Source organism: Oncorhynchus nerka, linkage group LG23 (assembly GCF_034236695.1).
Source record: "Oncorhynchus nerka isolate Pitt River linkage group LG23, Oner_Uvic_2.0, whole genome shotgun sequence".
NCBI classification, from domain to species: domain Eukaryota; kingdom Metazoa; phylum Chordata; class Actinopteri; order Salmoniformes; family Salmonidae; genus Oncorhynchus; species Oncorhynchus nerka.
This window is the reverse complement of record NC_088418.1, coordinates 24,544,502-24,569,454: the sequence shown is the minus strand read 5'-3', so window position 1 is coordinate 24,569,454 and position 24,953 is coordinate 24,544,502. Positions and strand designations below refer to the sequence as shown.

The 24,953-nt window shown below is 41.3% G+C and overlaps 1 protein-coding gene across 4 annotated transcripts in view; it reads left to right on the top strand.

The window, feature by feature from the left end:
- kctd5b (potassium channel tetramerization domain containing 5b) overlaps positions 1 to 24,670 on the top strand; it is a 34,094-nt gene extending 9,424 nt beyond the window's left edge. The window contains exons 2-8 of one of the 4 annotated variants that reach the window (XM_029629404.2): positions 7,163 to 7,271; positions 7,425 to 7,516; positions 10,910 to 11,005; positions 11,192 to 11,296; positions 17,888 to 18,013; positions 19,287 to 19,354; positions 19,955 to 24,670. In XM_029629404.2, the coding sequence (XP_029485264.2) occupies positions 7,163 to 7,271; positions 7,425 to 7,516; positions 10,910 to 11,005; positions 11,192 to 11,296; positions 17,888 to 18,013; positions 19,287 to 19,331 (573 nt within the window). In that variant the 3' untranslated portion in view covers positions 19,332 to 19,354; positions 19,955 to 24,670. The remainder of the gene's footprint in view (positions 1 to 7,162; positions 7,272 to 7,424; positions 7,517 to 10,909; positions 11,006 to 11,191; positions 11,297 to 17,887; positions 18,014 to 19,286; positions 19,355 to 19,954) is intronic. The other 3 variants (XM_029629406.2, XM_029629405.2, XM_029629407.2) reach the window with 3 other exon arrangements.
- The last annotated feature ends 283 nt before the right edge of the window (positions 24,671 to 24,953 follow it).

Here is a 24,953-nt window from a genome sequence, read left to right as displayed (position 1 = left end):
CACATGCTGCCACTGTTTTGAACAGGATAGATTATACTATTTAGAACGAGCAGACAGCTCACGAACGAACGAGAGCATTCGGGAGAACGCCACAAGCACGCAAATGCAAGTGAAAACTTTATCTAACTTAATGTTAAAAAGCAGGATGCGCTAACCAGTTAACGTTCATTCTGAAGTAACTTCATATTTCCGGGTTAGTTATGAGTTTAGAAAGTCTTGACATTGGCATGGGAGCTAACTATATAGCTAGCTAGCTGCTTAACAAATTCTCTACTTCGCACAATTACTCTAGCTGGCTAATTAATTTGATCATGCTTTGATACACATGCTGTTATAGTCTGCACATGTTTGCCCTGTCACCTACAGTAGAACCTGACAAACCACATTAAAATTGTTCATGCTTTTTTTGTACTACTCGATCCGCGATGTGAAGGCTCTAGCTAGTCAATCCTTCGACTCTTGTTCGTTGTAGTTGTCAGGTCCCAGGCTTCTATGATTTTTATTTATTTACAAGTTAATTACATTTTGCTTTAGCTTCATCTGATAGACCAGATCTAGTCACGTTTAGGTTCCCATCTTCAACCTACGGTCACGTGCGAGAGACTCTTTGGGAGGAGACTAGAGCGGAGCTCCAGAAGTTCTGACTGATTGCACCAGGACGTTCCATTTACTTTGTGCTGTTTGCTATGGGCAGTTCCCCCTCGTAGCAAATGGCTGGCAATTCGCGCACGATCTGCACGGCCTTTGCGCCCACTGAGGCGGAGCTGCCGCGGCTGGCAGTCACTGAGGGTCAGTGTATTAATAGTAACTGAACAACATATTTTGCACAATATATTTTTGTAATAAGGAAAATGTGCGCATTGTACCGTACTTTTGAGCATTTAAAACACAATCCATGAATTCTCCAAACTGCCACCTGTGGGTTTTTTTTAAAAATTCAATTTGCACTTATGACAGCAGCTTGGAGTGGAGGTTTTTGTAACTGGGCGTGAAGATGTTTCAAGGTCATGTCTAGACGATAGATAATAGGCTACACTAATAACTCGTGCTTGGCTGCCAAGCAGCCTATATGTGTCCCCATAATATTTAAATTGTGGAATTGAGATAATCATTATTTTAGCGAACCATGGTAGACTTTCGTCCTAATAAATAGATTTTTAGCTGCTGAACAGTATTTGCGTTTGAGACTGGATGAGGAAGTGAACTTGCCCTTTCCAAAAAGTTTAGCTCAGTCGCTTAGCGATCTATTGCCTAGGAAATTAACAGCCAGGGTTTTATTAAATAAACTATAGGCACAATACTTTTTATTGCACATTTAGGCCTAATTAAACATACATTTTGTTCAATTTCAATTCACTGGCACAATGTACACAGAACAAAATATAAACACAACATGTAAAGTGTTGATCCCATGTTTCATGAGCTGAAATAAAATATCCCAGAAATGTTCCATGTGCACAAAAATCGTATTTCTCTCATTCTCTTTAGTCCCTGTTAGTGAGCATTTTTCCTTTGCCAAGATATTCCATTCACCTGACTGTTGTGGCACATCAATAATCTGAGTAAATTGCATGATCAGTACACAGATGGACCTTGTGCTGGGGGCAATAAAAGGCCACTCTAAATTGTGTATTGTTGTCACTTGACCCAATTCCACAGATGTATCAAGTTTTGAGGGAGAGGGCATTTCGCATGCTGACTGCAGGAATGTCCACCACAGCTGTTGCCAGAGAATTTAATGTTAATTTCTCACAAATGTTGTTTCAGAGAATTTGGCAGTACATTCAATCAACCTCAAAACTGCAGATCACATGTAACCATGCCAGCCCAGGACCTCCACATACGGCTTCTTAACCTGCAGGATTGTCTGAGACCAGCCAGCTGGATGGCTGATGAAACTGGGTTTGCACAACGGAATAATTTCTGCACAAACTTTCAGAAACCATCTCAGGGAAGCTTATTGCGTGCTCCTCATCCTCACTAGGGCCTTGAACCTGACTACAATTCAGTGTCGTAACAGACTTCAGTGGGCAAATGCTCACCTTTGACAACTGGCACACTGGAGAAGTGTGCTCTTCACGGATAAATCCCAGTTTCAACTGTACTGGGCAGACCGCGTGTGGGTGCGCGATTTGCTGACGTCGACATTGTGAACAGAGTGCCCCGTGGTGGGGTTATGTTTGGGTAGGCATAAACTATGGACAACAAACACTTATTTCATTGATGGGAATTTGAATGCACAGATACCGTGACAAGATCCTGAGGCCCGTTGTCGTGCCATTCATCCACTGTTATCACCTCATGTTTCAACATAATGCACAGCCCTGTGTCTCAAGGATCTGTACACAATTCCTGGAAGCTGAAAATGTCTCACTACTTCCATGGCCTGCATACTCACCAGACATGTCACCCATTGAGCATATTTGGGATACTCTGGACCGACTTGTACAACAGCATATTCCCGCCAATATCCAGTGACTTCGCACAGCCATTGAGGAGTGGGACAACATTCCACAGGTCACAATCAACAGCCTGAGCAACTCTATGCGAAGGAAATGTCGTGCTGCAAAAATGGTGGTCACACCAGATACGGACATTTTTTAAATATATTTGTTTTATCCACGCCCCTACTTTAATTTATCTGTCGCCAACCGATGCATATCTGTATTCCCAGTCATGTGAAATCAATAGATTAGGGCCTAATGAATTTTTTGTTAAATTGACTGATTTACCTTGTAACTCAGTAAAATCTTTGAAATTGTATGTTGCCGTTTTATATTTTTGTTCAGTGTAGAATAGTTTTGCCATACTCATTGATGGTCTAATCCTATACTTTTGGTGAATTTACGAGGCATTGTGAGAGTATATAGCCTGTCTGCCTGCCCCCTTCTCTCTCGCTGTCGCCTGCTCTTTCGCTTTGCTATGAACGATGAGTGCATGTTCAGTCTTCGGTCTGTTGCGTGTGGAGTAGTTTACGCTAGCCTACTCATTGATTAGCCCTTACGTAATGATCTTGCGAAACTATTGTAAGCCAAGAAATGGCGAAATACAGCTTTTGATTACCAATGCTCAGCTCTGATTGTCTGCCTGGTGGCCTACTTGTCTAGTTATGCCCTTCCCCTAAGTTTATTTGCTGTGAAGGATGCAAGAGTTTGAGTAGTTGCCGTTGGCTACTTCCGAGAACACTCTCCTCCGTTGCAAAAATGCTGATTCCTAGGAGCCGAGAAGTCTTCCTAGCGGAATCTATTCTTGACACCCAGAAATGGGAGTCGACACCGGGAATCGACGGGCAAGGAGTCGAAGAATCAATTATTTTGGAGTCGACTCTCCACCACTACCTCCGCCTCAGCACTGTTTTGTCAGTTTAAAAAAAAACGTCCGTGTGCGTTTCGTTTCTCGTAATGCTCCATCATATTCCATTGCGCTCATCTACTAGCACCGTTAATCTCCATTACCACACATTCCCTTGGATTTACTGTTCTCAGTTCCTTTCATATTTTCATTTGCTCATGCAAATCTCCTAATCTCTCAATAGCCTAAATCAGTGTGTTTTTGGGTGGTTTGCCCAAACGTGAACAGCTGATCATAAATGGAGCAGCCCAGCCCAATCCCCTGCCTAAGTGCAGATTGGGCTCTCAGGCTAATGCACTACATATCCCTGTCTGCCAGCAGCTTTGACTAATGGCTACCTTCAATATAAAAAGAGCTATTCCCTTCAACCATAGTCAGCCCTATAGCCAACACCTTTCAAAAAAATATATACATGAATTAATTTTGCACATGGTGGAGTGCAAGGCCAGTTTTTTTGGGGGGGGGTCACTTCACATCCCTTCACTTGAACAGGAAGCACCAAAGACTGATGGCTAATTCAAGTGCTCTATTTTTGGCGATGCAGTATTGTGTTTACCACCTCAGGAAATGAGTGCCTTGGTCTTCAGTCACCTAGGCTGATGCGCTTCAGAAGGCGCTTTGCATTATTCATGTTGACTGGAGCCTGTTTTGCACATTGGGGTAAACCAGGGAGAGAGTTTGTAGGGGGGTGTAGTAGACTTGCATGCACGGTCACCACAACTAAGATTCTCCCAAATTCTTGTTTCCAGAGGGAACTGCATCTATATTTTAAGACACTTCTTCCTGCTTTTATTTTTTTGGAATAGTATTAGATAATCACCTCACTTATGGGTCCTTTCTGCCACATATCTTAGTTGATTTTTGACTGATTTTTTGTGCACAGTTCTTGGCTAATTTAAAGTGCCGGTAGAACAAGTATTTTATCAGCCAAGTATACTGGGTCAGACGTCAGGTAAGTTGTGGATGGTCCGCTATCTAATGACTTCCGGACCATAAGCTTACAGAACCTCATCACTTTTTCCTTTGTTAATGTGAGATCAGACTACTCATCTGAACCAAATGCCGGGCCACTCAAGTGACATTCCAGCTCTCCGGTTTTGAGAGCAACATCAATATTTCAAGAATTCCATTGCATTAAATTCTTGTTCCTTTCGCATCTAATTCGTTTCATATTCCTCTCTATTTTCCTGCTGAGAAGGCGTTCTCCACGTGGGTGAGATGTGCGGCCCGCATTTAGCGCTGGGTTCCCGCCTGAACCCTGGGGAAGGGAGGCAGTAATAATATTTAACACTACCAGCTCCCTGCTCCTCCACTGCTGTCTTCACACTGCCACGCTCTAAACACCATGCCACAAATCACCAGAACCAGTGACACGTCGGCACTTGCAAAAATAGGCTAGCTATGGATGACTGTACATGCTATGGATGACTGTACATGCCTTGGTGGCCCGGCCGCATGGCGATGGAACATTCCAGAAGTTAGCCAGCTCAGTCGATCGCGTAATCGAGAAGCAGTAAGCTGTGTCTCGGTCTCCCTGTCGACTGCTGGTTTCCGAGGCAGAGTAAATATTTTACGTTGCTCCTGTTTTCTCCTCCTCTACAGGAATATTCCCCACCCAGAGAGTGCTTTGGACAGGAGTGATTTTTTTTCCTTTGCCAGCCCAGCCATGATGGAACTCTTTAACTGCCTCTTATGAAGGGAAAGCTTTCAGGGGCTTCTAAAAGGAGTTGTTCATTTTAGAACTTGAGACATTAATCCATCATAAATTGTTCAGCTAAATGCGCACCGGCTGTGAGCCTAGTGAATGTGTGCCTTGAAAATGGTGGTAGAAGAAGCGGGGCCGGCGGGGAAACTGTTAAAAGGTCAGACTTCTTCGAAAATATGTACACGCACAGTACCAGTCAAGTTTGGACACACCAACTCATTCAAGGGTTTTTCTTTATTTAAAAAAAACAAAACTATTTTCTACATTGTAGAATAATAGTGAAGCCATCAAAACTATAAAGTAACACATGGAATCATGTAGTCAACAAAAGTGTTAAACTAATCAAAATTATATTTGAGGTACCTCAAAGTAGCTACCCTTTGCCTTGATGACGGCTTTGCACACTCTTGACATGTGCGTAACACTAGGATAGGCCACTTGTTCAGCTCAGAGCTGACGCATCAACCAGAGACTGAAACGATGTACAGATATGGCAACACAGAGGCCTGCTTCTAAATCTAGGTGGCCTGTCCTTAAAACTGTCTATGAGCCTTCATTGCTGCACACAAAGTACAAACATGGCACAGTAATGTTTTCACTGTGTACTTGCATCTGTTTAATTTAGCAGGACTTAAGTTTGAGTTTTTGATTTTTTTTTAGGTGCCGCTACACCAGAAAATGAGTCTTATTAACTGACCTATTTCTGTTCTCCTGTACTTTCCACCTGTAACTATGGTTAAATGAATGTGTGCAGAAGAATATTAAGGAACTGATATGCAGAGCATTTGGACTAGTTCATAACCCATGGGGGTCCAGTGGGGTATTTTTGCCGTGGAAAGGAGGTTAGTCAGCCACAAATCTTCAGGTTCAGCACCTTAGAGAATGCTCTGAGACAGTTTCTCATTATTGGAAAGACCTAATGGGTTTAACAACGTTGGATGGCAGTCTATCAATGGCGAAGGAAGAGGTGTGTGTTTTGCCTAGCTTTGTTTGACCAAGGCCTGGAAAGTATGAAAATGAAGCGTGTGTTGTGTAAATTATGTTGGGACAGCTGCCAGCTCTCAATGCCTCAGCTAATTTGTCTAGATCGCTGAGGCCAAGTACTAAAAAGTATGCAAACTCACACATCCTGTTGCATTAACGAGATTTGCGTTACATTTGTTTTGGATTTCACCCCCCCCTTCTCATTTTTGGTGAATGACATTCACTCACCATTTAATTGTAACTTGAACTATCTATTTTTCCCCTGTTCTTGGTGGACTCGTGTTAACTGCAGATTGCTGACAAACTATCTCAATGACTTCTGTGTTTTTCAATGGAATGAAGAGGGTGGTTGTGTAATTTGTTCGGTCTTGTTTTGCATTGAAGATTGTGTACTCGTGTTTTCCCTCTTGGTCCCTTCTGTGGATTCAGTCTCCTGTTCCAAATTTCATTCTGTTCTGCTCTAATTGTTTCAACAACTCATTTCCCCAGGAGACAAAGATTTTTGAATACATTTTTTTATATATATATTTTTTAATCGCAGTACTTATCACTAGTAACCAGTGGTATTTAACATTTTATTTGTCACATATGCCGAATATAATGGGTGTAGACTACTGTGAAATGCTTACTTATGAGCCCATCTCAATGATGCAGTTTAAAAATAATGGTTACACTAGGAATAAAATACCAGAAAATAGCTATATCCAGGGAGTACCAGTATCATAACACTGTGCAGGGGTACAATGTATTTGAGGTAGATATGTACATAAAGGCAGGATATTCTATTCACAGTACTTACTGGAATATGGGAATGCCCACTGGTTATGAGCTCAAGAGGATCAAACTCTGAGTGCTTCTGGGAATAAAGGCTAAGAGTGATCGTTGACGGCTGTGTGTGTGTGACTCCTCAACACTTGCAGGGATTATGAGCCCAGTAGCTTCCTCCATCATTCATATGGGCTTATGTTGGGGTTTCTGTTTCCTGATATATGCAGTGTGGTTTCGTGTGTTCTAACTTCTGTCCAGTGGTTTTCCTCTCTTCACTCAACTCCGTGGTCTTCGTCCGACAATGGTGAACTGTAAATCTTGACTTTAATTATTTTCTATCTGTTCCATTTACAGGATGACACTGGTGCCTATCTCATAGACAGAGACCCCACATACTTTGGGCCGGTACTGAACTACTTGAGGCATGGCAAGCTGGTGCTCAACAGGGAGCTGGCAGAGGAAGGTAAGACTAGACATATGAGATGAATGTTGCTACTAATGTGCACAGTGAAGCTGTTGGTTTCCAACGTCAGCTCTTAAGTATCCTCTGTTGCAGTCTGTTTTTATGATGTTGCTCATTCCTGCCAGAATGGATTCTTAATGTGTGTTTTTGAAGGTGTCCTGGAGGAAGCCGAATTCTACAATATCACATCATTAATAAAGCTCCTCAAGGACAAGATCAGGGAACGAGACTGCAAAACATCACAGGTAGGTGAACTTCCCAATCGCACACTATTGATTTTTGTATTTCTTCAAAACTCTTATCCCTTCTGTAAGGATACGTGTCTTTTGGCCAATGGTTAAAATAAACTCAGCAAAAAAAAAGAAACGTCCTCACTGCCAACTGCGTTTTATTTTCAGCAAACTTAACATGTGTAAATATTTATGAACATAAGATTCAACAACGAGATGTAAACTGAACAAGTTCCACAGACGTGTGACTAACAGAAATTGAATAATGTGTCCCTGAACAAAGGGGGGGGTCAAAAGTAAGTCAGTATCTGGTGTGGCCACCAGCTGCATTAAGTACTGCAGTGCATCTCCTCCTCACAGACCCTGCACCAGATTTGCCAGTTCTTGCTGTGAGATGTTACCCCACTCTTCTACCAAGGCACCTGCAAGTTCACAGACATTTCTGGGGGGAATGGCCCTAGCCCTCACCCTCCGATCCAACAGGTCCCAGACGTGCTCAATGGGATTGAGATCTGGGCTCTTCGCTGGCCATGACAGAACACTGACATTTCTGTTTTGCAGGAAATCACGCACAGAGTGAGCAGGAAGGCTGGTGGCATTGTCATGCTGGAGGGTCATGTCAGGATGAGCCTGCAGGAAGGGTACCACATGAGGGAGGAGGATGTCTTCCCTGTAACACACAGCGTTGAGATTGCCTGCAATGACAACAAGCTCAGTCCGATGATGCTGTGACACACCGCCCCAGACCATGATGGATCCGCCACCTCCAAATCCATCCCGCTCCAGAGTACAGGCCTCGGTGTAATGCTCAATCCTTTTGACGATAAATGCGAATCCGACCATCACCCCTGGTGAGAGAGAACTGCGACTCGTCAGAGAAGAGCACTTTTCGCCAGTCCTGTCTGGTCCAGCGATTGGGGGGGGGGGGTTTGTGCCCATTGGCAACGTTATTGCCGGTGATGTCTAGTGAGGACCTGCCTTACAACAGGCCTACAAGCCCTCAGTCCAGCCTCTCTCAGCCTATTGCGGACAGTCTGAGCATTGATGGAGGGATTGTGGGTTCCTGGTGTAACTCGGGCAGTTGTTGTTGCCATCATGTACCTGTCCCGCAGGTGTGATGTTCGGATGTACTGATCCTGTGCAGGTGCTGTTACACGTGGTCTGCCACTGCGAGGACGATCAGCTGTCCGCCCTGTCTCCCTGTAGCGCTGTCTTAAGCGTCTCACAGAACGGACGTTGCAATTTATTGCCCTGGCCACATCTGCAGTCCTTATGCCTCCTTGCAGCATGCCTAAGGCACGTTCACGCAGATGAGCAGGGACCCTGGGCATCTTTCTTTTGATGTTTTTCAGAGTCAGGAGAAAGGCCTCTTTAGTGTCCTAAATGTTCATAACTGTGACCTTAATTGCCTACCGTCTGTAAGCTGTTAGTGTCTTAACGACCGTTCCACGGGTGCATGTTCATTAATTGTTTCTGGTTCATTGAACAGGCATGGGAAACAGTGTGTAAACCCTTTTACAGTGAAGATCTGTGAAGTTATTTGGATTTTTTACGAATTATCTTTGAAAGACAGGGTCCTGAAAAAGGGACCTTTTTATTTTTTTGCTGGGTTTGTTAATTATGTAGATAGACATGAGGTTTGGACCACTGGTTATCATAATCCATTCAAAAGTTATTGGTGTGTGTACCCTTTTGTAGGATGGCCAGAATTAGGGTGACTAAATCAACGGAGGCCAGAGGGAAAAAGTTGTCAAGTTTTATGTTGCATTAGTTAGGCTGAATTAGAGGTCGACCGATTAAATCGGAATGGCCGATTTAATTAGGGACGATTTTCAAGTTTTCATAACAATCGGAAATCGATATTCTTGGGCACTGAGTTCCGATTAAAAAAAAAAAATTTAAAAAAAATTATACCTTTTTATTTAACTAGGCAAGTCAGTTAAGAACACATTCTTATTTTCAATTACGGCCTAGGAACGGTGGGTTAACTGCCTTGTTCAGGGGCAGAACGACAGATTTTCACCTTGTCAGCTCAGGGGTTTCAATCTTGCAACCGCACAGTTAACTAGTCCAACGGTCTAAACATTGCACTCCACGAGTAGCCTGCCTGTTACACGAATGCAGTAGAAGCCAAGGTAAATTGCTAGCTAGAATTAAACTTATCTTATAAAAAAACAATCAATGATAATCACTAGTTATAACTACTAATCCAGTTTAGCAGGCAATATTAACCAGGTGAAATTGTGTCATTTCTCTTGCGTTCATTGCACGCAGAGTCAGGGTATATGCAGCAGTTTGGGCAGCCTGGCTCATTGCGAACTAATTTGCCATAATTATGACATAACATTGAAGGTTGTGCAATGTAACAATAATATTTAGACTTGTGGATGCCACCCGTTAGATAAAATACAGAACGGTTCCGTATTTCACTGAAATAATAAACTTTTTGTTTTCGAAATGATAGTTTCCGCATTCGATCATATTAATGACCAAAGGCTCGTATTTCTGTGTGTTATGTTATAATTAAGTCTATGATTTGATAGAGCAGTCTGACTGAGCAATGGTTTGCAGCAGCAGGCTCGTAAGCATTCATCCAAACAGCATTTTCGTGCGTTTTTCCAGCAGCTCTTCACAAGCACAGTGCTGTTTATGACTTCAAGCCTATCAGCCTAATGGCTGGTGTAACCGATGTGAAATGGCTAGCTAGTTAGCGGGGTGCGCACTAATAGTGTTTCAAACGTCACTCGCTCTGAGACTTGGAGTAGTTGTTCCCCTTGCTCTGCAAGGGTAACGCTGCTTCGAGTGTGACTGTTGTCGATGTGTTCCTGGTTCTAGCCCAGGTAGGGGCGAGGAGAGGGATGGAAGCTACACTGTTACACTGGCAATACTATAGTGCCTATAAGAACATCCAATAGTCAAAGGTATATGAAATACAAATGGTATAGAGAGAAATAGTCCTACAACCTAAAACTTCTTACCTGGGAATATTGAAGACTCATGTTAAAAGGAACCACCAACTTTCATATGTTCTGAGCAAGGAACTCAAACGTTAGCTTTTTTACACTGCACATATTGCACTTTTACTTCTCCAACACTTTGTTTTTGCATTATTTATTTGAGGCTAAATAGATTTTTATTGTATTATATTAAGTTAAAATAAGTGTTCATTCAGTATTATTGTCATTATTACAAATAAATAAAAATCAGCTGATTTTTAATCGGTATCGGCTTTTTTGGGTCCTCCAATAATCGGTATCGGCGTTGAAAAATCATAACCCCCACCCCACCCTTTGGGATTGCTGGCCTTTGGCTGTGAGTGCACTGTTAATCAATGCACCTGCTCCATCGTGTGTGTAGCCAGAATTCACTCAACTCGAATACCCTCTCATCTCCCTGCTCTCTCCCCAGGCTCCAGTGAAACATGTGTACCGGGTGCTGCAGTGCCAGGAGGAGGAGCTCACCCAGATGGTGTCCACCATGTCTGACGGCTGGAAGTTTGAGCAGGTAACGATGCCTCTCACCACGAGGAGCCAAATGTCCTCCTTTTATTTGTACTTCCCTCGACCCATAATCCTCAACGCCCAAACAATCCAATTCATGAATTGGAAATTAACATAAAAAAACTGTTATATTTTCTGTGTCTTATACGTGATCCGGGCATCCCTCTGTGCTCTGATTTGGTTGTTGCAGCTTGTCAGTATAGGTTACGGGCGGGCCCAGCAGTCAGAGTTTCTGCTGATTGTGTCAAGGGAGGTGAAGGGGGAGGAGTCTACTTTCCCAAGCCACAGCGGAGAGGTGTGTCCCACAATGTTCCGTCCACGGGCTGGTCACTGCATGTCCCCTATGTACCCATTCACAACCCTTTTGGCCTCTGTCCCAACTCTATGAACAGTAGGCAGCCATTTTGAGTTGATTTCAATTTTAAGATGTGTACTGTTCAACAAAGGACCCAAGTGAACACAGCACCCTTTCTATGTCTGTTTGATTAACCCCTCCCCCTTTACATTTTTGTTTTCAGTTTGTTGGTGATATGCAGGTTGTTCCACAAAGATCTATTGCTATTTTTATAGACATTGTGTGGCAATATGGTATTTTAAAACCCTGTTACATTATATGAAGTGCCCTTTTAATATAGACCACATCGAGAATTTATTAAATCAGTTTTTTATATGAAAAAAGGCTTGCTAAAGTGCAAAAATTCAACCCTGTGTCACTTCTAGGACGATTTTTATCCCACTTAATCCCCAAAATAAAGCCCTAGTTATTTTGTTGCTTTGACAGTCATTTCTGAAGATTATTTATTTCATGTGATTAGTGATTCATTTACGTCTGTCCCTCATTTTAAGGTCAACCCTGTTACGTGAACTGAACTCTCATTTTTAAAATGATGAAACTATTCCTTTAAAAAAAAGATCTAACATTTGAACATCTAATAGTCAAATCCTACTGTAAAAGCAGGTGAGCTGGTTCTACTCTTTGGACATTTTCCAGTGTTTTGTGGTGGAAAACTGAGCAGGATGAGAGAAACGCGTCAACCCTGTGACTCATAAATAGGCAGGCTAGAAATGTTTCAATTGCCACCCCCTGTTGCACACAACAAGCTGCCATTCCCCCTGTCACAAAGGGATGTATGGCTGATTTTAACCCATGCTAGTTGATGAGAGAAGGAAGAGATTGAAGCCTGATTAGGCTATTCAACTTATGTAGCCCCACCCACTTGACCCAGTTCCTGATTGAACACTGTTGTCTTCCACCTTATGGCCTATTCTGGCCCATTGACACACTGCAAAGAAGCAGTCGCTAAATATAAATCACACTTTTCCGAATTATTCAACAAACTGCATAGAATCTGAAAGATTGATTTATTAACATGAGGAAAATTATATACACTTTTTTACATTTCATTTAAACGCTGACATTTGTGCAGTTAGCATTCCCATAGACTCAACATGGATGGTTAGCTAGATAGCGTATTTAAACTATATAATGGTCGTTATCCTCACAGGCTATTTCCCTTTTCACTCAGAGCAATACTTGAAAGGATGACTATGTTAGACACGAATACCATTGACAAAAGACAGACACAATAGATTGACAAAAACAAACTCTTACCCATGAGTTCCCCTTGGGGATAGATCCAGAATCTCCTCATTGCCGCCCATCAAAATTAGCCTACATTTAGATTGTTTATGCATTTCACTATGTTGAGGTAAAAATCTGAGTATAATGCTTGTGTGAATGTCAACCCCAAAACTTGTTCATGTCATCAACTGCATTACACTCAAACGAATTCAACTACCACCACCGATTTTTCTATATCGCTAGCTTTGCTACCAGCTTATAAAAAACGGGAGTTAGTATTTAGCAGAGATTTTTTTTTTTTTTATAAACCCGAAAAGGACGACTTCTAAATATTATCTAGGGAAAACAGCCAAATGTATCCTAATCGGATTTTACTAACCACACGGTGGGCCTGTTAGAACACACAAATCGTGATGGATTTGACTGTTTTTGATTGGGCACCAATGACAGCGTCCTTCTAGCCACGACGGTCTGCTTTCCATTGATCTCTTTACTGCATGTGTGCCAAGAGGGTTTTCTGCAGATAACATTAGGTTGTTTTCGATCTCTTGTGCCACACAACTAACTAGCTAACATCCATGTTTTAGTATGTCATTGCTGTCTGATGAAAACCTCCGTAAGTACATGTTTTGCCAATTGTAATTATTTTACATGTAGGGTACATTGAGGTGAGCAGTAACTCACATCAATGTACCCTGAATATTTCAGAACATTCTAGGACCTGGAAAATATATTCCAAATAGCTTCTTGAAATTGTAGGTATGTTAATGGTCAAATATTGCATTTTTTTTCTTGGGTCTCAAGTTGGAAGACGATGGCAACAAACTGACTGCGCCTTTGTTGCCAGGTTAAATAATGTGGATAGAAAGTCCATTTTGACCCCAAAGTGTCAAAATAATCAATTTTGTGAAATTTTTTTAGCCTCCTAAAATGTTTGGACTTTGTCAAGCAATTAGTAACTGACAAAAAAAACACAACTTACCATGATTTCCAGGAGGAAGGAAAAGTAATATTTTGTATACTAAACAGAAAATGTTGACTCAATAGGGCACTTTGATACAAGCACCATATTTGGCACAGAGGTAGATGTACTACATGTACCCTGAAGAGATATGGAGCCATCCAGATTTGGCCTTTTAGGGGTTTTGGCAGCCACTAAAACAAATATAACTCAAACATTTTAATACATATTTAGCTTCTGTCCACTCAACTTGGTATAGAAAACATTGATCTTTCGAATGCAAAATTGGCACTAAATGTCTGATGGCCACTCTGGAGACATCTTTGTTTTCACATATAGTCCTCTATTCACACCAGGGGTTGGAACTGGTTCAAGGAACAGAACTGAAAACCTGGGAACGAAAGTGATCTATATTGTTCCCGGAACAATAACCAGTTCCAATGCTTTTAAAATAACAGTTCTAACTTTCAGGCTTTTTTTTCACCCCCACAAACACAACAAAGTGCCTATGCAAAGCCCTCACTCTGTCACTTAAACTTATTCCAGCGTCTGCCTGCCAGCTAAAAATGTGTAGGCTACCTGCCCCTCCCCTCAAAGTATAGCCTACTGATGTTACAAGTGTGTTTCAGAAATTAGGGGGGGGGGGTTTAATAGAGAAGAATGGATTAACCTTTTCAATGCTAGGTAAGGATACTATAGTTAATTCAGTGGATGTATTAACTACAAAAAGGTAAGATGTTTTTATTTTAATTCTGGTGCTGCACACACATGCATGTTAGCTCGCTAGCCAGCTCTGGTCCAGACATTCAAAGTTTCTCAATAGAAGCCGCTCCTCCGTAGGTATAATTCTGTTGTCCTAATTCAGATTATGCATGTCATAACAACAAGATGGCCAGTGCTTCAAGCCTCCACCCTCTCCCTACGCGTCACGTCTCGCGCCCTACACTTGTCGGTCCAATGCATAAAAATAGCTTGCCCGCTCCATAGCAAGCTGCTCTATCTGCGCTGATTGGCGACGTCATTTAGTGTTGAGCTAAATGTAAATTTGAGGTTTTAAAAAGGAACCATATAAACCATAATGGGTATTTTTCTTCTGGGTTTTTTTTTCAAACCGGTTCAGAACTTTATTTTGCTAGTCGGAACAGTGGAATGGAACTAAAAGAGTAATGGTTCTGTTTAGAACGAAACGATTCACACTGCCCTTGCCTTTTTGAATGAGTACTCTGCTCTCTTGCCAGTTTACTTCAACAGTTGTGGTCAGAGTACTCTTACATTCACATTGCTGTGTTTAGAAATGAACCAAGCTCATCTTCCAATATCGACTCAATCCACTATGGGTAAATGTTTAGGACAAGCCATACCATCAGAACCGGTTGGAAGATAATAGATTTTAGTTCATCAAAGACCATTCTAATCAAAAGATGATTATATTTAATGTAAATATGACTGGTAACAGGGTAAATAACAGGGTAAATAACAGGGTAAATGGCAGAATATTAACTGCAGATTGAATGCTGTATTTGAAAATTGTATGTGCAATGTAGGATACTGCCCCTTTAAGAGCTTGTGTTGATTTTGTAATCTAGTTGTGTGGTTTTTATTAAATGTTACTTTATTCAAGCCCCACAATCGAATAAACAAACTTTTAAAAAATGTTTAGAGCTAACGCTCTAAATCTAAACATTGTTTAACTACATACCTATTTTGGAATCCTTAAATTGCTGCCTAATGTCCACGAACGGCACGCATGTTTTCCCCCACCAACCTGCACAACGGTGTTGCAGTAGCCTACTACATGGTGTGGTAACAATGACAAGCGAGCCTGGAGAGCTTTGGGTTCACATTGCACTAAAAAAGAGAACCGGACCGTGGTCTTCAAACCAACCGAACTCAGACCACCTCTCGAGATGGATTCAGTTTGGCTCGCTCCAGGGGCTCTTTTGAGGGATCTGAATTATTTTGGAGCGTTCGCATTGCACCAAACTTTAACCCAAACCGAGCTCACCAACAATTTCTGAAAGGGACCAAGTGTAAAACAAAACGTAGGTCATAACGCCATGTCCAATTTAGCTCAATCTCCTATTCCTCTGAGTATCTTTGAATAACAGAAAATGTTTATGAAAATTTGCTGTGAATGAAATTGAGCAGAAAAATAACTGTTCAAAACACAAACATAAAACATCAAATTTGACTAAATGTGTAATGTTCAAATGTATGCTTGTTTTGGGGAATTAACACCAGTTACTGCTTGACAGTCTGTTTTGACTCCGAGTTGGTAATTGCAATGACCCAATTCAGCACTTTTAGGGTTTTGGTTTTAGGGGGTTTGTGTGCAGGCTGTAAGTGTGCGTGGATAAGCTCTGAATCTCCCCTGGCCCCACTATCCCTTTGGGGGGGTAAGAACGAACACTGGATCTCCCTCGGAGCAGGAATCTCACTAATCTTCTTATAGGGTTCCCGATGGGAAGCCCCTTAAAACACTTCGACCTTTAGCTTAAGGCTCAGCAGCAGCGAGTCCTGCGATCTGGGCATACGCACTCCGCTAACCTATTGCCCTACTTTCAGAGCCACCCAGTCCTGGTTTGTGTTCATTGGGGAATGTTTTGCAACAACAACAAAAATATCATTATTATTCAGATTGAAACCTGGAGGTGTGGTACAGTACCTGCTAACTTTAACGTTTAGCATTGATTATAGAGTAGCCTAATACTTTTGCCTCCTGTGTGAGACGTCTCTTGGCAACAACAGGGCTCCTGCAGAAGTGGCTAATGAGTCTGTATGTTGAGACATACACACCTACAGAGTACACTGTTAAGTTCTCATACACTACATGACAAAAAGTATATGGACACCTGCTTGTCAAACATCTCATTCCAAAATCATGGGCATCAATAGTTGGTCCCCCCCCTTTAATGCTACAAGAGCCTCCCACTCTTCTGCGAAGTTGTTCCACTAGATTTTAGAACATTGCTGCAGGAACTTGCTTCCATTCCGCCACAAGCATTAGTGAGGTCGGGCACTGATGTTGGCTGTTTAGGCCTGGCTCGCAGTCGGCGTTCCAATTAATCCCAAAGGTGTTTGATGGGTTTGAGGTCAGTGCTCTGTGCAGGTTAGTGAAGTTCTAAACACCGATCTTGACAAACCATTTCTGTATGGACCTCACTTTATGCAAGGGGGTATTGTCATGCTGAACCAGGAAAGGGCCTTCCCCCAAACTGTTGCCACTAAGTTGGAAGCACAGAATCGTCTAGAATGTCATTGCATTCTGTTGCTTTAAGATTATCCTCCATTGGAACGGGGCCCGAATCATGAATAACAGCCCCAGACCATTAGTCCTCCTCCACCACCAGATTTTACAGTTGGCACTATGCATTCAGGCAGTTAGCGTTCTTCTGGCATCAGCCAAACCCAGATGGTCATTCCAGAGAACGTGTTTCCACTGCTCCAAAGTCCAATTGCGGCAAGCTTTACACCACTCCAGCCAATGCACGTGGTGATCTTAGGCTTGTGTGATGCTGCTTGGCTATGGAAACCCATTTCCTGAAGCCCCCGACGAACAGTTCTTGTGCTGACGTTGCAACTCGGTAGTGAGTGTTGCAACTGAAGACAGATGATTTTCACGCGCTCCAGCACTCGGCAGTCCCTTTCTGTGAGCCTGTGGGGCCTTCCACTTGTTGCTTCTCAACAATAACAGCACTTACAGTTGACTGGGGTAGACTTGTTGGAAAGGTGGCATCCAATGACGGTGCTACTTTGATAATCACAGCTCTTCAGTAAGGCCATTCTACTGCCAATGTTAAGCTATGGAGATTGCATGGCTGTGTGCTCGATTTAATACAGTTGTGGCTAAAACGGCTGAATCCACACATCTTTTTGAAGGGGTGTCCACATACTTGTGTGTGTGTATATAGTGTATGTGCGCACGCTGACTGGTTGAACACTAAAGTTAAAAGCATTCGACTGAGTGGAGGAACATTTTTGTGTTTGTCTGACCTTGTCAAATATGTATTTGCATGACATCGTATCACCTCACCGTCTGCATGTTTGTTTAATGTCCTGGTATCCCTGTCTGTTTTTGTGTCCGTTTAAAAAAGGAACTAACATCTTAAGGAAGCAAATATGACCCCTCACCCCCACCCACACACACATGAATTACTTTCTACATATTTGGAGTCTGTAGCCAACTCATCTTTTGTGTTCCGATCTGTTTCTGTCTCATGTATGTTCTACGTATTATCTAATGCTTTTCATTTCTGTTCAAACTCTTCACATCTGCTCGAAGTACACTGTAATCCTCTTTCCTCTCTCTCTCTCTGAAGCTAACTCTCTTTCTCCCCCCCCAGCTGGTCAGCATTGGATCCTCTTATAACTACGGAAACGAGGACCAATCTGAGTTCCTGTGTGTCGTCTCCAAGGAGCTGCACAACCAATCATATGGCCCAAACAGTGAGCCCAGTGAGAAAGCCAAGGTGAGCCCCATCCTAAGATGTGTGTACACTGAAAGTAAGCCCAATGACAAGCTTGTCTGAATGGTGGATTGTTCTAATGTCTAAATGCAACACATTTACTAACTATCCCCTGTTTACTGATGTCTACCTTCATAGAAGAGTCCATTTTGAAGCAGATAGGCTTGGACTGCTGCACAGAGTAATTAGTTGATGAATTTGGTATTTTCTGAAAAGTATACATTTAAAAAAAAAAAATAGTAATTGACTTTGGTTAGTGTTAATTTACTGAGAATTAGCCTCCAATTAATCCAATACAAATACATTTCATAGCATTACAAATGAACTGTCAACCATTTTGTATCTAAAATCAAAAGGACAGTACGGTCATTTAGTGTACAGTTATTAGTCAGACCACACGCAGGCCTAAATCCATTAATCCAGCTTTACAAGATTGAAGTTGTTAGATTTGACCTTACACTGGAAAAACTGAAACATTTGAATCCACATTAGAAGGTTAAGAGCATAGCCTTGAGGATTATTGGGACTATTAGTGGAGAATGTCATTCTTTCTGAGGGCTTTGGGAGCAGAGCAGCAGGCCTAGCAGTGGGAATTACTAGTCCCATCTGCTGGTTCCCATGTGGGCCCAGTCCTCCGGGGCCTGCTTCACACTCTAGCTAGTCCCAGACTTGGTAATTCTATTGAAATATTGCTAATAGGCTGACATTAAGTCTTGTATTCTGTCAGTGGTTTTAGAAGTCACATGGATGTAGTCTAGTTACAACCAGTTTTAGATTTATTTTCCTATTGATAGGAATTTCAGTACATTTCCACCACAGAGGCTTTTCGCTTGAGTTCTAAACAGACTTGGATACACCTATTACAGTACGTCTGTATACTAAATGGACTAAGGTGCAAAGCAATCACAAACGGACATCTTGAGAAGGGGGGGGGCTCGGATCGATTGCAAGTGAGTCTTAGTAGATATGAAAGGTAGTCCATCCTCTGACCCTTCAATGTACCTCTGTTGTGATCATGTCTTGAACCTGAAATGTGAGTGAACCCCTTTTGAGAATCAAGTCCCAATTAGTTGTAGTAATAGTTGGTGATACATCCCCTGTTTGAGTCTTCATTTGACTGATGTTGGTTTGAAGGTAAATGTTTTGTAACATTTACGCAACCTTGTTGTTTTATACCCCACTTTACCCCTGACATTTTCTCCTTTCATTTTCATTATTGTAAGACTTGCCTGTCTTGTCTTTTTCCTGTCCCATTTGCATGCTGCATGTTGCTCAGAGCGAGGACGAAGAGACGGATTATGAAATGAATGACTCTGATTAGGGTTGAGCACTTATGACTCAACGGTGAGCGCTCAGCTGCCCTCCATTCCTTCGACTCCCTCCATCTTACCTTTCCACGACTCCCCCATGTGTCTTTGCCCTGGTGCTTGCAACCCTGATCAATAAGCTGATTATGTCTGGGCTTTTGGTCCTGTAAGGCTTTCAACCACTTCATAAGTCTTTCAAACGCTGTCTCTCTAGAACTAAGGTTGGCTGCAATTGTCATTATTTACTTTTTTAGCAATGAGCAAATCTTTGCTTTGTATTGCTGGCATGGAAACCAAGTGCATGCATTCTTAGAAAACCCCTCATCCTATCCTCGTGTGTGTGTGTGTGTGTGTGTGTGTGTGTGTGTGTGTGTGTGTGTGGCACCTACATGTACTCGTTTGCTTGGATCATTGTGTGTGGGAAGGAAAGAGGTCAAATCATGTCGACTTTTGTTTTAGATTCTCAATGAAAATTAAACAAAAATGCATCAAAAAAAATAGTACAATAAATTGATATTCAGATTTAGTAGGTCTGTCCCATTCACAGATACCAGACTCAAAGATTGAGCTTGCTGCTGTGTAGTTCCAGGGATATTTTACTATATGTTCTAACATTAACTGATTAATCCCTTTGCAGATTCTTCAGGAGAGGGGATCCAGGATGTGAATGATCAGTATTACAAGCACCAGGTATAGAGTACAATCGTGTGAGTCATAACGCCCATAAAACCTAGCAGTCAAACAGGGAAATGGTTACAATTGTTTTTCCACCGTTCATTTTTCCCATAGGGGAAATTTTAGAAACACTTAAAATAAGGGCTGTGTTTTGTGTAGGCTTACCCTGGGGGTGATGTTTTGATAACCGTGTAAGTCTCTCTAGGACAAGATGACTTTTTTATCAATATATTTACCCACAAATATTAATCGAATTAACTACTAATGTCGCTATCATAAAGAACAAATACGATGGGGATCTGGATGAGACTGCTGAATCGAGGCAACGGTAAGAGGCTCTGGATGAACTATCTAATGATGGCTAAATGTAGTAATAAATTGGCAAAATGACTTAAACTTGACTATTCTGTGAACTGTCTTGTGCAAGTTTTTGAAATTGACACAATACCTGTTTAGCAAAGGTTTTCAGCTAGAGATGCCGTGCAGGAGCTTGTAGGGATTTGTAGTCTTGCATGTCGTCTACTCTGATGCTAGTTAGCATTTTTTAAATATGAGAGGAAATAGAACCGACTACATTGATAAGTCACCTTGTCCGAGAGGGATTTACATGGTCATCAAAACATCACATCAAGCCTAAACAAAACACGGCCCTTTATTTTAAGTGTTTCTAAAATCACCTATGGGGGAAAATGGTTTGATTGGTGTGAAAGCGATTTGAAACCATTTCCCTGTTTAACGGGTATTATGACACCTCCACTGTGGGGCTCTATAACGATGCAAACATATCCTTGACAAGGAAGAACCTGTCACACAACGGAGAAGACAGTTAAGAGGGACGTACGTTTATTTGTTTTTTCCTCCCATTTTATTTTATAATGTAAATATGAGTCTTTGCCTGTACAGTTACACTGGACCATTTTTGAATTAGTGGCGAATTTCTTCTAACTAAAAGTGATGAATTATAATGTTTTATGCTATAAAACATGACCATGGTCATACACGGCCAATGATTCACTCAGGGGCTACTTTTGAGTTTCTGTTACCTTCTCACTCCAGGATCTGAAGGGTTTATGATGAGCAATCTATTATCAAGCATAAACTGCTAAAAACCTGTACTGTACTAGTAGTAGTAGAAGGTAATTATGCATACTTATTGAGAAATTTGTCGCAAAAGAGACCGGGATTCTTAATTTTGTTTTCAAACGAGTTTAATGCTTCCTTTTCTGGTGTGTCCTCTGTATTTTAGATGGGACTTTCTGTTTAAAGCATTTATTTGTGGGTTTAAGATATTTTTGAGAAGGTTGGGGTTTGCTAATGTTTTGAAGGTAACGGTGAAGGAATATATGTTAATATCTTTAGGTTTGTTGATGTGCATAATCTAAAAAGTCCATTTAATATTTAACTGTTAAACTGCACGTTTTGTACACTGTATAGTTAAACACAACTTAAAATGTAAGTTGTTGTACTGGATCATAGCTAGAAAGTCTTGACAATTTAAATTGATAACTTGAGTTTTGCAATGTTTGTACATAGGTCTCTGCATATTAAGACTTGTAAATCGAGGTTCAAATGGTTGATGCGCTGTTTTACTTAGAAAACACCTGAAATCTCTTGATATCCAATAACACGGGCAATATACCTGGGCTCAGACATTGACTGTTATGTTGTAAAAAGATGTATTGGTCTTGAAAGGCTACACATTATTTGAGACATGTTGTATTGTGTAGACCACAGCATTCCAAGCTCTAGTTGGAGGATGTGTACATTGCTTTCCTTACACTGCAACACCGTTTTAAGGGTAAATGCTGCATTTCAGGAGACTTTTTATACCAAAAAATTGTTTCTGACCGGAGATGCGGTACTGCTCAACTTTTGATAGTGTTTCCTTTTCCCAGTGATGACCAAATCCAATGTCTTATGTGCCGCTTATACATGAACTTTGGAACTCTGGTTGCAGGCACACGTACCCTGTATGTGCAGCAGGAAACGCATATTGACCCACAACTAATTTTACACACACTCTTTCCATGTAACAAACAGTTTTATATCATTAAAGGTGATTTGGATGGATGCATGTTTTTGATATACATACATACATACATACACTCGCACGCAAGGGCTTTTAAAGTGGAAACTATGAAATCTGCAAAGAGGTTCAATTTAAATAAGTGTGTTTTGACAGAGCTAGGCTATGTTTACATTTGCTATAGTATTCTGAAGCCTTCCAGCGATCTTGCACTCCCCACTTACCTAAACATTGACTTGTTTAACTGGAGAAAAGGGAACAAGCACGCCCCACTCTAGATAGACTTTAAATGCATGTAAATAGTTAACTTAATTTATGTTAACATATACATTTCCAAGTGGTTTGCTACCACGTCAATGTTAGAGCTGGTAATCTCTCGTGGACCGACTACGTAAACATACAGTTGAAGTCGGAATAGTACATACACCTTAGCCAAATAAATTTAAACTCATTTTTTTTAAATTACTGACATTTAATCCTAGTAAAAATTCCCAGTCTTAGGTCAGTTAGGATCACCACTTTATTTTAAGAATGTGAAATGTCAATAATAGTAGAGTAATTTATTTATTTTATTTATTTAATTACATTCCCAGTGGGTCAGAGGTTTACATACACCCAATTTAGTATTTGGTAGCATTGCCTTTTTAAATTGCATAACTTGGGTCAAATGTTTTGGGTAGCCTTCCACAAGCTTCACACAATAAGTTGGGTGAATTTGGACCTATTCCTCCTGACAGAGCTGGTGTAACTGAGTCAGGTTTGTTGGCCGCCTTGCTCACACACACTTTTTCAGTTCTGCCCACAAATGTTCGATAGGATTGCGGTCAGGGCTTTGTGATGGCCACTTCAATACCTTGACTTTGTTGTCCTTAAGCCGTTTTGCCTCATCTTCGGAAGTATGTTTGGGGTCATTGTCCATTTGGAAGACCCGTTTGCGACCAAGCTTTAACTTCCTGACTAATGTCTTGATGTTGCTTTAATATATCCACATAATTTTTCTTTCTCATGGTGCCCTCTATTTTGTGAAGTGCACCAGTCCCTCTTGCAGCAAAGCACCCCCACAACATGTTGCTGCCACCCATGTGCTTCACAGTTTGGATGGTGTTCTTCGGCTTGCAAGCCTCCCCCTTTTTCCTCCAAACATAACGATGGTCATTATGGTCAAACAGTTCTATTTTTGTTTCATCAGACCACAGGACATTTCTCCAAAAAGTACGATCTTTGTGCATTTGCAAACCGTAGTCTGTCTTTTTTATGGCGGTTTTGGAGCAGTGGCTACTTCCCTGCTGAGCGGCCTTTCAGGTTATGTCGATATAGGACTTGTTTTACTGTGGATATAGATACTTTTGTACCTGTTTCCTCCAGCATCTTCACAATGTCCTTTGCTGTTGTTCTGGGATTGATTTGCACTTTTCGCACCAAAGTACGTTCATCTCTAGGAGACAGAAAGGGTCTCCTTCCTGAGCGTTATGACGGCTGTGTGGTCCCATGGTGTTTATACTTGCGTGCTATTGTTTGTACAGATGAACGTGGTACCTTCAGGTGCTTGGAAATTGCTCCCAAGGATGAACCAGACTTGTGGAGGTCTAATTGTTTTTCTGAGGTCTTTGCTGATCTTTTGATTTTTTTCCCCATGATGTCAAGCAAAGAGGCATTGAGTTTGAAGGTAGGCCTTGAAATACATCCACAGGTACACCTCCAGTTGACTCAAATTATGTCAATTAGCCTATCAGTCTTCTAAATCCATGACAACATTTTCAGGAATTGTCCAAGCTGTTTCAAGGCACAGTCAACTTAGTGTATGTAAACTTCTGACCCACTGGAATTGTGATGCAGTGAAATAATCTCTCTGTAAAGAATTTTTTGAAAAATTACTCGTCATGCACAAAGTAGATGCCCTAACCGACTTGCCAAAACTATAGTTTGTTAACAAGAAATTTGTGGAGTGGTTGAAAAATGAGTTTTAATGACTCCGACCTAAGTGTATGTAAACTTCCGACTTCAACTGTTAATGGTACTGACCAATTTACATTAAGAATTTAGTTATGGGTTAACTGAGAAAGTGCTGGAGACAATCTTGTTTTTTCCGCCTGTGAAAGTCATCCTGTGAAAATGGTGACTAGCTCAGTCAGCTTGAGGAGACTAGTGTTGGTCTCATGAGTATTGTTGCTGTGAGATTTGTACTTTTTTTTGTTTAGTTAGCTTGGTTCCATCTTAATCTTAGCAGTCTGTGTACTTTGGTCTTGATCTGTATCACAGTAGCTGGCTGCACTACCTCCTCAGCAGCACCATTTTACACACTGCTCGACTACATTCCATGATCATTTAACTTTCACTTTTTGTGCACCAATGTCTCCAGTCTACTGTAAGATGTGCAAGTTCCCAGTATATTGGGAAGAGTCAGCTGGTTACTTCATCACAGTCCACTGTAACGCATGATTGAAGACAGTCACACACAGGCCTATTATTCCAGAGGAGATGGAATGTACTTGTTCCATAATCAGAATTATAATGCTCTTGATATCGAAGATAATTATATCACTACACCTGTCACTTCTGACTATTACCATGATTTTATGCAATGTAAAAATGTTACTGGGATAGATGTATGGTATTGCATAGGTTAACTTCAATAAAATGGTTTGCATTTCACATGTGTATCTCTGTTCTTTTTATACAGTTTGTAGCAGCGCACTCAGATTTTTTTGTAAGATTTTGTACATAAATACTTCAATAAAATGCTCAAATTAAAAACTACATCGTTGGGGGAAATGGGACAAGACGAGGCAACAAAAAGAGTCCAAAAATGTATCTAACACTGTCACTAGTGGCAAAAGCAGTGCTTAATTTGTACATTTGGAGGCGCTGGAACAAAAAATGAGCCGGAGTGCTCTGAGGTTCCAGTGCGCATGAGAAGAAAAGAAAAATCTCCTTT